This window comes from Ursus arctos, unplaced genomic scaffold, assembly GCF_023065955.2.
Source record: "Ursus arctos isolate Adak ecotype North America unplaced genomic scaffold, UrsArc2.0 scaffold_2, whole genome shotgun sequence".
Taxonomy (NCBI): Eukaryota; Metazoa; Chordata; class Mammalia; order Carnivora; family Ursidae; genus Ursus; species Ursus arctos.
The window spans coordinates 54,265,744-54,280,781 of record NW_026622874.1 but is presented as its reverse complement, the minus strand read 5'-3'; the positions used below and the strand labels follow the sequence as shown (position 1 = coordinate 54,280,781).

Below are 15,038 nucleotides of genomic sequence, written 5' to 3'. Positions count from 1 at the left end.
TACAAAATGACATATCACACTTACCCATAGGATTGCTATATAACCCCACAGGATGATTTTTCCTCACCTGATAACGGAGTTAAAAGTTATTTTCAAAAGTAATATTTTGCTCTAACTAATTGGTTTCTTTTCACCTGTCAGTAGTTATTCTTGGGAAGGAACTCTAAATTTCATGTAGTTTTCGATTATGATTGTTTTCTTTTTTTCTGCTGGACAGTTAAATATTAGAGGAGACTTAGCAGATAAACCAAAATATTAGTAAATGCAGTAACAAAGAAAGCCAGTTAGTGTTCCTGTGCTAGTCTTTATTTTATTTATGAAGTTTTAAAAATATCTGAACGTTTTAACACGAGGATGCATTTGTTGTAGGTTATTGACCCGGTGGCCCCACGATATGTTGCTTTACTGAAGAAAGAAGTGATTCCAGTGAATATCCCTGAGGCTCAGGAGGAGATGAAAGAAGTAGCCAAACACCCAAAGGTCACCCTAACCTTCACCAATGTTACTCTCAGAAGGAGCAGGATAGTAAAAGGGAAAATGTGGTTTGGTGGCAATAGCATGGTTTTGAGATCATTTTCTATTCAACATTATTAGTAAGGATTTGATAACTAATTGATGTTTCTTTGGGTTTCTTGCTGAAGAAACTTATTCTAGTAACAATTCACAACACATCTCAGAACTTTTACACTCTGTGCCTATTTTTCTTAGTCTGTAGAGATAGCATGTAAGTAATAAAAGTTTATCTTTTCTTGGAGTCATTTTGAAAGATGATTCATGCTCTTTTTTTTTTTTTTTTTAAAGATTTTATTTATTTATTTGACAAGAGACAGGGAACACAAGCAAGGGGAGTGTGAGAGGGAGAAGCAGGCTTCCTGCCAAGCAGGGAGCCCGATGTGGGGCTCGATCCCAGGACTCTGGGATCGTGACCTGAGCTGAAAGCAGACGCTCAACAGCTGAGCCACCCAGGCGCCCCCATGCTCTTATTTTTATAGGGAAACTGAGGTGCATTCTGTTAACTAGGTTATTCGTTGTTACCTTTGTCTTTAAGCCAAAACATCAGACCTGGTAATATTGAATCACAATTTTTTTTTTTTTAAAGTAGGCTCCATGCCGAATGTGGGGCTTGAACTCATGACCTTGAGATCTAGAGTCACATGCTCTACCGATTGAGCCAGCCAGGCGCCCTTTGAATCACAGTTTTCATCCAGAATCTATCACACTGCCATTTAGTCTGTTTTAGAGAATATCAGTGAAGTGAGGATGAAATCTGTCCGTCTAAATTCAGAATATAAATCTTAGATACAGATAGTAGGGAATTCCTCTTAATTAAACCATGGTTGGTGTCTTAATTATGACTGCTTGGTTGACAACCCTGAAGCAGAAATAGATCCTTTTATTCCAGCTTTGTGGGTTGTCTATAAATACCTTCATTGTATAATGGAGATTCATAGATTAACTCACTCATACAATAGCCTAATATACTCATAACTGTGTTATGTTCATGGACTAATTCACATATAAAATCATATGCATCTAAGTTATAGTCTTATATGATTGCCTTTCTATATGACATTGGCTATTTTTATCTTGCATCTGATTGGTTCAGCCAGGTGATGGTGCTGTCTGTGTATCACATCACCCACTACAGTTAGCTTAATTGTGAAGCATACTGAATGCTTTGAAATTTGAATGATGAGATAAAATGTTCTAAGGCACGTATTTGTTAAAATGATAGTTGTGTTCAGATAGCTTAGTTAATAGTTACACAAGTAATAAAAATAATTAGTAGTTAAGGACTAATTGATTTGGAGACACTCTTTAAATGATGACTGGATTGCTCAGTGCAATCTGTGGAATCTTTGTTATTTTCCTCACAAAGTGTTGTAGATTTAGCCTGTTACCATTCTTCTCTGAGCCCAGCAGAATGTAAGTCAATACAGCGTACTAATTTTTCTCAGATGCATTAGTACATTCATGAACAATTATCAAACACATGCTGTGTGTAACACTTATTTCAAAAAATTTTATACTTCTTTTGAAGTCTGTCAAGCAAAAACTGAAAGTTAACACACCATTCTTTTTATTCTCCAGATCTTTTTTCTTCTTTATATAATACATACTGAAAAGACAGAAAACTTATCAATCTAAACAAATATGATACTCTTTAATTTGTCTTCTAAAATATGAAAGGTGCACAGTTTCCTGCTGTGGTGACATCTGTTGTTCTGAAATGTTCTACAGCCACTCATCAGGAGTGACTTCATTTCCTCCTTTGCTTCAAAAGCATTAGTGACATTCTGAGGATAGCAAAGCAGATTCTGGTTGGAGGAACACCAAGGACAAATAATACCATTTTAGCTCTGAAAACAAAGAATATTAGTCTGGAAGTAAGTTTAGGGACAGGTCACTTCATCGGACACCCATTAGCATTACTGGTCAGGTGGCTGACCAACTGTCACAGAGCTGGGATTCAATATGTATATTGGTTTAAGAATAGAATGAATATATAAATTTGCATGCTGGGTTTAATAAGTTGTTTCAATCAACACTCTCCTTTTTTTTTTTTTTTTTTTAAATCAGAATCCTGATGTTGGCTTGAAGCCGGTATGGTACAGTCCTAAAGTTTTCATTGAAGGTGCTGATGCAGAGACATTGTCGGAGGGGGAGATGGTTACTTTTATAAATTGGGGCAACATCAATATTACTAAAATAAACAAGTAAGAACTTTTCGTCTGTTTTTAAATAAATATGGAAGGGATTTCTTATGTTTATTCACTTATGAAAAATTACCAGTTTTAGACTCATTCATTTTCCTGACTGATAAATCTGCTTCGGCATAGAAACTGCCAGTTCTGGACACACAGCAAATTTCTTTTCCATATGTGTTCCAGTTTATTAATCGGGTATCAGGATGTGTTTTGTTTGTGATGTTGAAAATTACTGTGTCTAGATGTAATAAATGCTTATGGGTCCCTTTTTGTCATCTAATTCTCATTTTACAGTTGCCTGGGGAAGGGATCCTTTGAACAGAATTTGTATATATAACATTCTTTATCCTAAAATCTGCTTTAAAATTAATTGTTTTGTGATGACTGTGAACTTGCTAGTTATTATAGTGTGCTACACTTGTTAGTTCTTAAGATTACATAAATGGAGCATAGTATGCTAATAAAATTAATTTATATAAACTCTGAAATCTGAATTGTCCAGTCATTACATATGATTTCAAGTAATTGTTAAGTGTTTGAAAATGTAGTACTTTACATTTTTTAATGTTTAATGCAGATGACTTTAAAATTTGTAAATATGTTCATGTTCTTCATCAGATGTGTGTGCATCTCTTCTCCAGTAGATTATATTTTATTCATCTCTTAACCAGTATATGTCTGGAACATTAGAAGTTCAAATAAATGTTTGCTCTGACATTTTTCCAAAGAAAATTGCTAGCCATTTGTTACAAATACAGGACAAAATAATGGATTTATGATAATTATGGTTTTCTTTTCTTTAAACACCTTTTGATCTTATATTTAGAAATGCAGATGGAAAAATTGTATCTCTTGACGCGAAATTGAATTTGGAGAACAAAGACTACAAGAAAACTACGAAGATCACGTGGCTCGCAGAGACGGCACATGCTCTTCCTGTTCCCGCAATCTGTGTCACCTACGAGCACTTGATCACAAAGCCAGTGCTGGGCAAAGATGAGGACTTTAAGCAGTATGTCAACAAGAACAGCAAGGTAGCCTTCTAAAAGAAACCATATTTCTTTTTTCCTTGTTACATAAGCTGTTTTTTAGAATTTTAAAAATTACCTCTAAGTATTTGGTTTTCAAGTAAAATGGAAAAGATCTGTAAAATTTTGTATGAAAAGATGTAAAAGAGTGATGTTTCCATTTTACTGAAGATTGGAGCTGAAGCACAATGATGTTAAGGAACTTGCTTATGCTTAAGTGCTGTGCTGCTGTGCTTTTCAGCTGGGTCTCCATGTGTTTTTCGTACCGCAGCTCATATTTATGGTGGGAAACTTACATGTGCAGGGATACTAATCAAGTTGGTTAAAAGGTTTCCTGAAGTTCATCAGTTCATCAATTTTAACTTTTAATAATACAATGTATGTAATTGTTTACATCTTTACTGTTTCCCTGCATCTGCGTAAGTAGTAAAGTTTTTAACATACTTGTTTAAATTAAGAATATTTCACCTTCTGGAAAGACGACTTATATTTTAGAGTTGTTTTCAGTGCTGTGATTTCTAAGAAGGTGTATTTTGGTCTTCTTCTTTACAGCATGAAGAACTAATGCTGGGAGATCCCTGCCTTAAGGATTTGAAAAAAGGAGACATTATACAACTCCAGAGAAGAGGATTCTTCATATGTGATCAGCCATATGAACCTGTGAGGTAAGTAAATGTCATTGAGCATTTAAATGAAAATGTTTAACATTCTTACAGTAAATAAGATTTTAAAATCACATTTCTACTGAAATACCATACCTGATAATTCTGTATTCAGTTTGATATTTGCCTTTTATGTTTAATATTTCGGACTCTATAGTAACAAGCAGTAACTTTGAACAATATAGTAACAAGCAGTAACTTCGAAACAATATAGTAACAGCAAATTATTCATTTCTAAAATTAAACCGTCTTATAATTCATCTTCATGTAGTCCAAGTATAAAGAAAATAATTTCAGTATATCTTTGGGTGAAAATTATTACTATTACCTTCTTCTTTATAGTGTATTTTCATTAGATGTAGGTACATTTAGAGGAAAGTTGTAAATTGTGTCTCAGTAAAGCTATTATTCAAAAATATTAAAGAAATAAACTGAATTTTTCTCTTTTTATTTTCACTTAAGCTTTTACTACAAAATTTGAAGAAATCGTTTGCTTACGAATAGTCTCGGGGCAGTGGATTTTGCTAATTACTTTTTAGAATTGAGAAATTCTTACAAGTGTTTTACAGAAATTCTTCTGTTTGCAAGTAGATTAGGTGTGGTATGGAGATATGTTTGCTTTCAATCAAGAATGAGACTGTTAGCGTCCTCTAGTGCCATTTCTGGTGGCAGACAGAGTAGCTGTGCTTTTGTTCTGGAGTTAGTGTGTTTATAGCTATAAAAGTTCTTAAACTGGAAGGTTATAATTAGCACTCTGAATTTTTATTTATGTATTCATTCTTTTTAAACTACTCTGAAGAGCTGATTTGAATAATAGGAGAATGGACTGTTTATACTTTGAGAAGCATTAACGTGGTACCATTGAATTAATGTAGGAATTCAGTTTTAATTACTGTCACATAATTTTGTTCGAGTAAACTTTTTTTGGCCCTACATTTTCTCTTTAGCCCATATAGCTGCAAAGAAGCCCCATGTGTTTTGATATACATTCCTGATGGACATACAAAGGAAATGCCAACATCTGGGTCAAGAGAAAAGACCAAGGTAGAGACAACAAAAAATGAGGTAAACATTGACTTTTATGGATATGTCTCTAATCAGCCATCTTTTTACCAGGATTTGGAATCATTCTTTACAAGTGGTTATCTGTCTTACTATTGATGTTGAAGAAGACAGTGTCTCTTAGTTTCGGGGGTTTTATTGGAGTCTTGTCCTTTCCTATAAGTTTTCAGAACATCTTGCAGAACAAGATTTTTTAGATTTGATTTTATTACATGAAAAAGTGAGAAAGAGTACATTAAAAGAATGTTTGTAGAACGATTCCCCACCACCACCAGTACTGCTGCAGTAGATTCTTTTCTTTTTACATACTTTTTTTGTTTTTAAAGTAATCTCTACACCCAAGGTCAGGCTCGAACTCACAACCCTAAAATCACACACTCCAATGACTGAGCCAGCCAGGCGCCCCAGATCCTTTTCTTTTTAATATTGTATCTGCTTTAGTCAGGAGCATCGTGTAGAGCTGAAGAGTACATTGAACACCACCTGTTCTTAGCTACTTACTTTACACATGGAGAGAACAAGAAAAATCCCTTGCCCAAGATAACAAAAATTTTATTGACAAGAGTCGGGACAGTGACCAGGCTTTCTGGTTCCCTTTCTGTAACTTTCCTGTCAAACTCCAGTGCCTCTGAGAGAGGAGGTTCAGAAAGGAGAGCATGGATAGGAACTGCTAGGAGGAGGGTGAGGGGAAACCATCATTTCCTGCCTTTCTCTATTTCTTCTTCATCTTGGGGGTAATGCTTAATCTTTATGCTTAAGAATGAGTGCAGAATCTGCCGGGCAGTCAGGTTGGGAGGGACATTCCGGATGGAGACTCAGCTTCCCTAGCAGACAGGATGTGGATTGGACAGCTGGTGACACATTTAGAGAATGAGGGGCTTTATTGTGTAGGCGAAGGTCCTCAAACTTCCTCAGTTCACACAGTACCCTTGGTTCCTTGCCAATTTCTTCATGGCACCCATGGGCTGTGAAATTCCTAACAGTTCTCTTTGTTAAGTAGTTAAGTTCAGACAGATAAATGTTCATATGCCAGTAGTCCTTGGAAGACATAGTATACATAAGTTGAAAGAAAAAAATTTTATTCTTAAAAGATTGTGTTCTTAAATTTAAATATTTTAAGTTTTATTTCATTCTTAAAGTGATATACTAATTAAAAGAAAAAATAATACTAGGGGCACCTGGGTGGCTCAGTTGGTTAAGCATCTGCCTCCGGCTCAGGTCTTGGACCCCTGGTCATGGTCCTCCTGGGATTGAGTTGGGTACCCTGCTCAGCAGGAGGGAGCCTGCTTCTCCCCCTCCCTCTGCCTGCCACTCCCCTTGCTTATGCTGTCTCTCTCTGTCAAATTAATAAAATCTTAATAATAATAATAATACTTTATTTCTTTCTTGAATCTTGGACTCAGATTGGATACTACCGTGCTAATTTCCTGTTCCATAGTGATTTTCCTGTGGTATTTGATTTTAACACAGCAGCTGTGGAAATTTTAGTTTTGCAAAAATAGGACATCATTGAAAGGAATGTGACATACTCTAATGTTAAAATTGAACCATCTTGAGCTTGTAGTACATGCAGTGTTTGACAGATGTTGGATATATTTCTCTGTTTACCTCAACTATTTAAAATACTTTGTGGCAACGCCATGAATTTCCTGTGGCCCCCTGGAGCACCTTGATGCATAGTTTGGGATCCGTAGATTTCAGATTGGCATTGATAATTTGGCAGCAGTGTAGAAAATACTTGGGCAGGTTGATTAGAAATAGGATTAGAAGATGTTCTAAGTGGTCAGGAAGCCAGAGGATGTGAGAGCAGGGAAGATATACAGTAGGACATGAATTCAGGAAGTAGAATCGGTAAGACAGTAAGTCCTAATTTTGTGTGGTTGAATAGGTAAATGAATGATAAATAATCTGAGCTCGGGAAGACAGAAACACGTGAGTTTATTAGGTATGAGTTTGGAACTATTTACGGTGGGAATGTCATGACTTGAGCTTTTAATTTACCACAAATTAAATACTATGTGATCGCAGCCAGTCAGATCAGTTGGTTAAGCGTCTGCCTTCGTCCTAGGGTCTTGGAATTGAGCCCTACATCAGGCTCCCTACTCAGTGGGGAGCCTGCTTCTTCCTCTCCTTCTGCCTGCTACTCCCCTTGCTTGTATACTCTTAATATCTGTCAAATAAATAAATAAATAAATAAAATCTTTAAAAATAAATAGGGCAGTTTTCAAACTTTTTAGTCTCAAGACCCTATACACTCTTAGAAATGATTGAGGATCCCTTTCGTTTATGTGGGTTATGAGTATTTGCTATACTAAAAGTTAAAATTGACAAGTTTTTCAAAGATTATTAATTTGTTTTATTTTATTTACTTTTAGAGAGAGAGAGGGAGAGAGAGAGAGAAAGAATTGGTGTACTCGAGGTGGGAGAGGGAGAGAGAGAATCTTAATGCATGACATGGGAAATGTGGCTACCCAGGCCCTCATTGGTCCCAGTTTCCACCAGTACCTCACAGTTTTACATATCCTGTAGATGTTAGTGTAACACTGTAAGTGTCTGTGGTTTTTTTTCAAATTTGTTTTTAAATTCTTGTTAACATATGGTGTAATACTGTTTTCAGAAGTTTGTGTATTCTTGAGGAACTTTGTTCTACAAAGTGGCATACTAAAAATAACAGGGCTAGTTTATTAGGAAAAATAGGGTTGGGACAATACACTAAGAACCCATGCGTCTGCTATAGTTTCCGTCAAGTGGCGGCTGGTTGACAGTCACCAGAGGCTCAGCTAGCCTGGACACCCACAGTGGCTCCCTCACATGAGTGGCAGTTGATGCCGACTGTTGGCTAGGAAAGGAGAAGTGTCACACAAAGCAGCTACAAGTCACCTCTTCAGCGTGGTAGTGTCAGGGTAGTGAGACTTTGTATAGGACAACTCAGGGCTCCAGAAGTGAGTGTCCAGTGGACATGGTGGAAACAGCATTGCCTTTTATGTTTTAACCTTGAAAATCCCACATGGTGTCATTTCTGCCATGCTCTTGGTCTGAGTACTCCTAAGGTTTCCCAAATTCAAGGGGAGGGGATAGACCCCACTTCTTGATGGAGGAAGTGTCAGAAAGTTTGCGGATATGTTTTGGAACCTGCACAAATCCTAATAGCAGTTCAAGTACAGTTGACTAGCGTTGGTATCCAACACTGAAGGCTGCCTTAAGCCTTAGGGCTAATGCTCTCTCCTCTGATATGTAGGTCTTTGAGGGTGTTTGCCTCTAATAGAGAGCTTATCATCAGAATTAAAGTCTGACTCCGCCTGGATCCTGCCTCATCCTTTTTTTTTTTTTTCCTTGTTTTTGAAGCCCAGGAGGATAGCTCTTTGAAATTTCTTCATCTGCACTTGCACCTTCATTAGATGGGTTAATGTTATGGTAAACAGTGTTTTTAAAGCACTGCCTGCACTCAAGGAAGCCACTCCTTTGGTTTTTGTTTTGTTTTAGATTTTATTTATTTATTTGGGGAAGAGAGGGAGAGAGCACAAGCAGGGGGGAGGGAGAAGCAGACTTTCCGCTGAGCGGGGAGCCTGATAATGGGGCTTGATCCCAGGACCCTGGGATCATGACCTGAGCCAAGGCAGACGCTTAACTGACTGAGTCACCCAGGTGCCTGAAGGAACCCTCTCTTAATTGTGAGAAATCTTTTTCCTGTATGCTTCTTTGACATCAAACATTAACGTACTGGAAGAAATCACCACAAGGTGGTGTGATTTTTCAGTGTTACCCTAATACCTTTAATACTGTTTCCCTGTTTACTAGGCATGAATGAGTCAGTTCAGGTTATCAAAAATAAATAGAACAGAATGTATACATTTTTGATACAGAATGGCTCCATTTATTGTATTCTTGCTTCACTGTATAATATTATGCATTTATATGTGCATATTAACTTTTACGGCTGTATGTTTCAAGGGAGTAATTTTGAGTATATGTGTTTTTTTTATTTACTTATTTTTTAATAATCTCTATACTGAGTATGGGGCTCGAACTCACAACCCTGAGATTAAGAGTCGCTTGCTCTACTAGCCGAGCCAGCCAAGCACCCCAAATGTGTGTGGTTTTTGACTTACATGTTGACTTCAGAACCTAACCCCCATGTAAAATGTAGCTAAAGACTATTCAGAATGCTGGATGTGGGATCAGGACAGAGTTCCAGAGAACAAACATTTTGGAGTTAATACACATGACTCATAAATATGGATTAAGGGGAAGACGGTTAAAGAAGAAAGTCATGGGGAAGGTATGATGTGAGCTGGATTTCAAATTTGGATAGGGTCGAAAGCTTTCTAGGCAGAAGGAAAGCGTGACATTGAGAATAAAAAGTAGCATACTTATTCAGTACCCAGAGATCATTTTAGTGACCATATCTCTGGGTTTATTGTATATACTTATATATAATCATATGCCTGGAAATATATAATTTTATACAAAGATGGAATTGTTCCATAGTAATGAGTTAAAATTGTATCACAGTATTTCATGGATGTCTTGCTTGTTATCAATCTAGATGTTATCTCTTTAATAATTCCTGAAACTTACAGATACTCACTTTTTCCCAGCCTTTGTAACTAAAAGCTTTAAGAAGATTTATTACCTTTTATTTTCCCATCACACTGATGGATTCAATACAGTTACTTTTCTTCTAAAATAGTTAAAACCAGAAACAGCTTATGTAATTCAAGGTCACAAAGCTAGTGTGTGATGGAACAACGATTTATTCCCATATCTTTTGGATGTGTCAATTTCTTTAATCCCCTAATGGTAAGGATTTAGGTGATTTTCAGTTTTTAACTATGATAAAAATGTTTCAGTGCATATCCATGTGCCTCTACCTTTGTTTACTTCTGTCATTTTTCATTAGGATAAGTTTTCAGGAATGAGATCACTTACTTAAACTTTTTAAGGGATTAAAACTTAAGTTTTTAGCATGAAATGCTATATGACGATCGATCTGATACAATTTTGTGAAAGGACATTTAAACATGAATTAATTATTTCACTTTCGGTTTTCTGCCTCTGTAGCCGACTGCTCCTTTTAAGGAAAGACCAGGTCCTTCTTTGGACAATACTTGTGCTCCATCTGAGGATTCCTTGGTCCTGTACAACAGAGTGGCTGCTCAAGGGGATGTGGTTCGTGAATTAAAAGCCAAGAAAGCAGCAAAGGAAGATGTAGATGCAGCTGTAAAACAGCTTTTGGCTTTGAAAGCTGAGTATAAGGAGAAAACCGGCCAGGAATATAAACCTGGAAATCCTCCTGCAGTGGTACAGGATGTTTCTTCTAAGTCATCAGCAAGTACTGTGGAAAGTAAATCTCTCTATGATGAAGTTGCTGCGCAGGGGGAGGTGGTTCGTAAACTGAAAGCTGAAAAAGCCCCCAAGGTCAGTATCCTGGAACGACTTGGGACAATGCCATGAGGAAGCTCATGAATTCAGACGGTGTAGGGTGGTGGTAGTCTCGTCTTTTAAGACATATTGTTTATAGCCGCTTGAATATTTTGGCAGAACAGTCCACACTTACTGATACCTGCCATGTGCCAAGCTCTGGAAATACCGACGAAGAAGCAGCTCACCATCTAGTGTGGGGGAGGGTGTTGGGGAGGAAATGCACACAGTGTGATCCACGTGATGTGACTGTAATCCTGTGTGATGTGTAAGTTGTTCTCAGAAGCGTATGTGGTTGTAAGTGGCAGGGAAGGAGGAAACTATTCATAAAGGATATTGAAAATAGTCCTGAGGTAGAGGAAGCCCTTTATGTGTGAACAAAGTTCAGAGAAGATGCTCTTTAAGTGTAGATCCATGGTTCTCAGGCTTCGTTGTACATCAGAATTATTAGAGAGCTTGCTAAAGCACACATTGTAGGGTCTCACCTCTTGAACTTCTGCTTCAGTAAGTCTGGAGTATGGAGAGAATATGCATCTGTAAAAAGTTGTCCAGGAGAAGCTGGTGCTGCTGGCCTGGGCCCGGGTATGGAAGACACGCACCAGCAGAGGCAGAGAGGTATGAAGGTTCATGGTGTGTTCAGGGAACAGTGGGTCCATTTTTTGGCCAGTGACCATTTCCAGTTCTTCATAGGGGAACCCTCAAGTGATAACAAACTTTTGACTAAAGAACTTATTTTATTCTTGTTTTAATTATATCTTTATGAAAAACATGTAGCCAAGTGGGTGGTAGCACTGAGTGTGGAACAGGATTGTTCGTTGTAAGAGACAAAAGGAATGGCATCTGTGATAGAGAAAGATCATATATATTTTTTTTAATTTTAAAGATTTTATTTACTTATTTTAGAGAAAGAGCACGCATGGTGGGGCAGAGGCAGGGAATGAGGGAGAGGGACAAGCAGATTCCTGCAGAGCTCGGAGCCTGGCGCACGGGGCTCGATCTCACGACCCTGAGATCATGACCTGAGCTGGAACCAAGAGTCGGACGCTTCACCAACCGAGCCCCCCAGGCTCCCTGAGAAGGGTCATATTTAATAATCAAGATACACAGTTGTATTCAAACAGCAGTGTAGTTCTAAAACATGGCCAAATGGATGGTGGTATAACTGCACGTAATTCAGTCTCTCGTAAGCTTCCAAAAATTACATACTCTGGGCTGTGACACAGAGGTATGGTGAACCCTTGGACTTGACTTCTGTGACTAAAGGAGATTTGTTCTTGTCAGGGGATCTGTTGTCCCATCAGCATCCTGGGCTTTGGTTGGAGAAGAATGGAGTAAGAGGTTACAATTTCCTCATCTCATTAACAAGTCCCTAGGCATCTGCCTGGGAACTGTGCCCCTAAGATTCTTTCTTTCATGGACATTTGACCTCTGCTGAAGAGAGAAAATGCTTTGGGGAGATCTTGGAGATTTGTTCTAGAAGTTAATATTTTTCTCTCCATTGTGAAGTGTGAAGAAATCTTTTTTCTCTTTAGTGAGCCTGTCGGAAGTCCTGCAGAGCTGTGATGATCTTCAAATAGCTCTGCTTCTAAGAATGAAGCCTGAAGCTTAGGATGTAAATCCTTGATAGTTCCTGCCCTTTGGCGAGGTTAAGAGTATTTTCCACTCGAGATCAGACACAAGCTAGGGACCCCTTTCTAGATGTAATTTGAGGGGAAGGGCTTTTGGTTCTGAGTAGAGTGCATTGAGATTCTGTGCTGATTCTTGGTCAGGAAGTGATGTGTGGGGTAGTAGCAGCAACCGTTATACTTAGAGCAGCAGCTGGCTACACCTCTTGTCTCATTGGGTTAATGGATTATATCATACTTCCCTGTAATAGCGTGGTCAAGCTTATGAAAAGTCAGCCTATGGGTAAAAAAAATCTAAATTTCTTTGATAATTAGGCAGCTACTTTTATTAGGTACTTTTTGATAATGATAAATGTGATACTGAAATGAGTCTGACTTTAGCTTAACCTACATTACTGAATGCTTACAGTGCACCATATCTGTGTTTCAGAATACTGCTTACTGTTTTTTTCTTCTCTGAATGCTAAGAGTAGTAAATAGTGCTCTCTCCTGTTCTAGAGAATCAACCCAGTTCCTAGGAACGGAAGTATTTTTTAGACTACCTCTGGCACCGTGTACTGAATGCTGTTACTATTTTTGCATTTAATCCACACAACAGCCATGTTCAATAATGTTCAAATAATACTTTTTTTTAAATGATTATATTTATTTTTTTGGAGAGAGCACAGAGGGGGAGGGAGAAGCAGACTCCCCCCCTGAGCAGGGAGCCCGATGTGGGGTTTGATCCCAAGACCTTGAGATCATGACCCAACTGAAGGCAGACACTTAACCGACTGAGCCACCCAGGAGCCCAATACTTCTTTTTTTTATTTGTTGGTTTTAGTAACCATTGAGAAACTGTGAATATGGAAGTAATTTCCTGAAGTTTACAAAGCCTAGATTCCAATTTTGCAGTCAGATTCCCAAGTTATTTCTCATTAGAGGTGGTGGTGGTGGGGCATTGCATTATGAGCCAGAGGGTTATGGTTTTGCTAGTTTATTAATTTATTAAGCAAGTCTGTGCTTACTTTACATTAATAATTTATCTAAGCCTCTTAACTGTTCCATTTCCTACAAAAGTAGTTCTTCTGTTAAGTCATGTTCAGTTATAAAGAAGGTGATCAGCTGAGGATTTATAGTTACAGGCTTCTATTGGAATTTTTCCCTCTTCATTTGTCCATTCTTCTGTCCTTCTCCCCGCCTCCCTCCTGCTTCAGGATTAGATAGTAATTCTATGTATTCTGAGCATAAAGGCAGAGCATAAGCAAAGGTGGGCAAGGAGTGAAAACTTGAAAGTCTAGCTTCAGTTTCTCTTTCAAGTCCACCTTCTGCTCCTCTTTCCTTTTTCTCTTGCTCTGTAGGTTGTTGCAAAACAGTGGATCAGGCAGATACAGTTGTGAGTTGCACCACAACTGAGGGTACACCAAAGATAAAATAATTCTGAATGCTGAGTTACTTTAAAAATTGAACTCACTTTTCAGATTGGAAATATTAACTTTTAAAGTTCGAAAGTTATGGTTTCAAAAAAATAAAACTTTGATTTTGAACACATTGCTCTGATTTGAAATTTAGATGAATGCAGTTTAAACATGGAATTTTAGTATTGCTTGAAATGGGAGCCAGAAAATGATAAATTAAGGGCTTTATGGACTACAACACTTTAAATTCTGGGAGCATGTTTGGCAAACTATGGCCTGCCCCCCTGTGTTTTGTAAGTGAAATTTTATTGGGATACAAGCGCACTTTGTAGTTTACATATTGTCTAAGGCTCTTTCCCTGCTGTTGCTGCGGAGTCCAGTAGTTTCAACAGACCCACAAAACCTACAATATTTTTTACGTGGCCCTGGCCCCTTATTGGAAAAATGAGATGATCCATCCCCTAGAGGACAGAGATTTGAGGACCTCTATAGGAATAACTTTCTTAATTGAAATAATAAATGGCAGCAAAATCAAATGATTATTATGTAAATAGAAACAGTAATTCACAGTTGTTTCGTCTTGTCATTAGCAGCCTCTTTTTGTCAGATCCCATCTGGGTGCTGGTCATCTTACTTCTGCAGTTGTAGCATTTGATTCATGGCACCTTGTAGTTATGCCCCCAGTAATTCAACTTAAATATTCTGCCAGTCTTTGCCCTTTTATATTTTACACCAGTGTTTTTGGTTTTGAAAATCCAAATCAGGGGCACCGAGGTGGCTCAGTTGTTAAGTGTCTGCCTTCGGCTCAGGTCATGATTCCAGGGTCCTGGGATAGAGCCCTGCATCAGGCTCCCTGCTCAGCGGGAAGTCTGCTTCTCCCTCTCTCACTCCCCCTCTTGTGCTCCCTCTCTTGCTGTCTCTCTCTCTCTCTGTCAAATAAATAAATAAAATCTTTAAAACAAAAAAATCCAAATTGCAGCTTATCAGGAGAGGAAACACATTGTTATGCCCCTTTGGTGAACAGGCTGTCCTAGAAAACCACTGCCTCTCACCCCCACCCCAAATAGCCTTAATTCTAAGGCCAAAAAATAAAGATTGCAGGGGGAGAAAATCAGAAGAAACAAACCCATTCTTT

At 38.0% G+C, this 15,038-nt stretch overlaps 1 protein-coding gene across 1 annotated transcript in view; it reads left to right on the top strand.

Annotated features, from left to right (window-relative positions):
* Positions 1–15,038, top strand: part of EPRS1 (glutamyl-prolyl-tRNA synthetase 1) — a 65,671-nt gene that overhangs the window by 28,242 nt on the left and 22,391 nt on the right. Inside the window, exons 13-18 of the mRNA XM_026517312.3 lie at positions 370–480; positions 2,581–2,717; positions 3,535–3,742; positions 4,289–4,401; positions 5,346–5,463; positions 10,522–10,878. Of these exons, the coding sequence (XP_026373097.2) occupies positions 370–480; positions 2,581–2,717; positions 3,535–3,742; positions 4,289–4,401; positions 5,346–5,463; positions 10,522–10,878 (1,044 nt within the window). The remainder of the gene's footprint in view (positions 1–369; positions 481–2,580; positions 2,718–3,534; positions 3,743–4,288; positions 4,402–5,345; positions 5,464–10,521; positions 10,879–15,038) is intronic.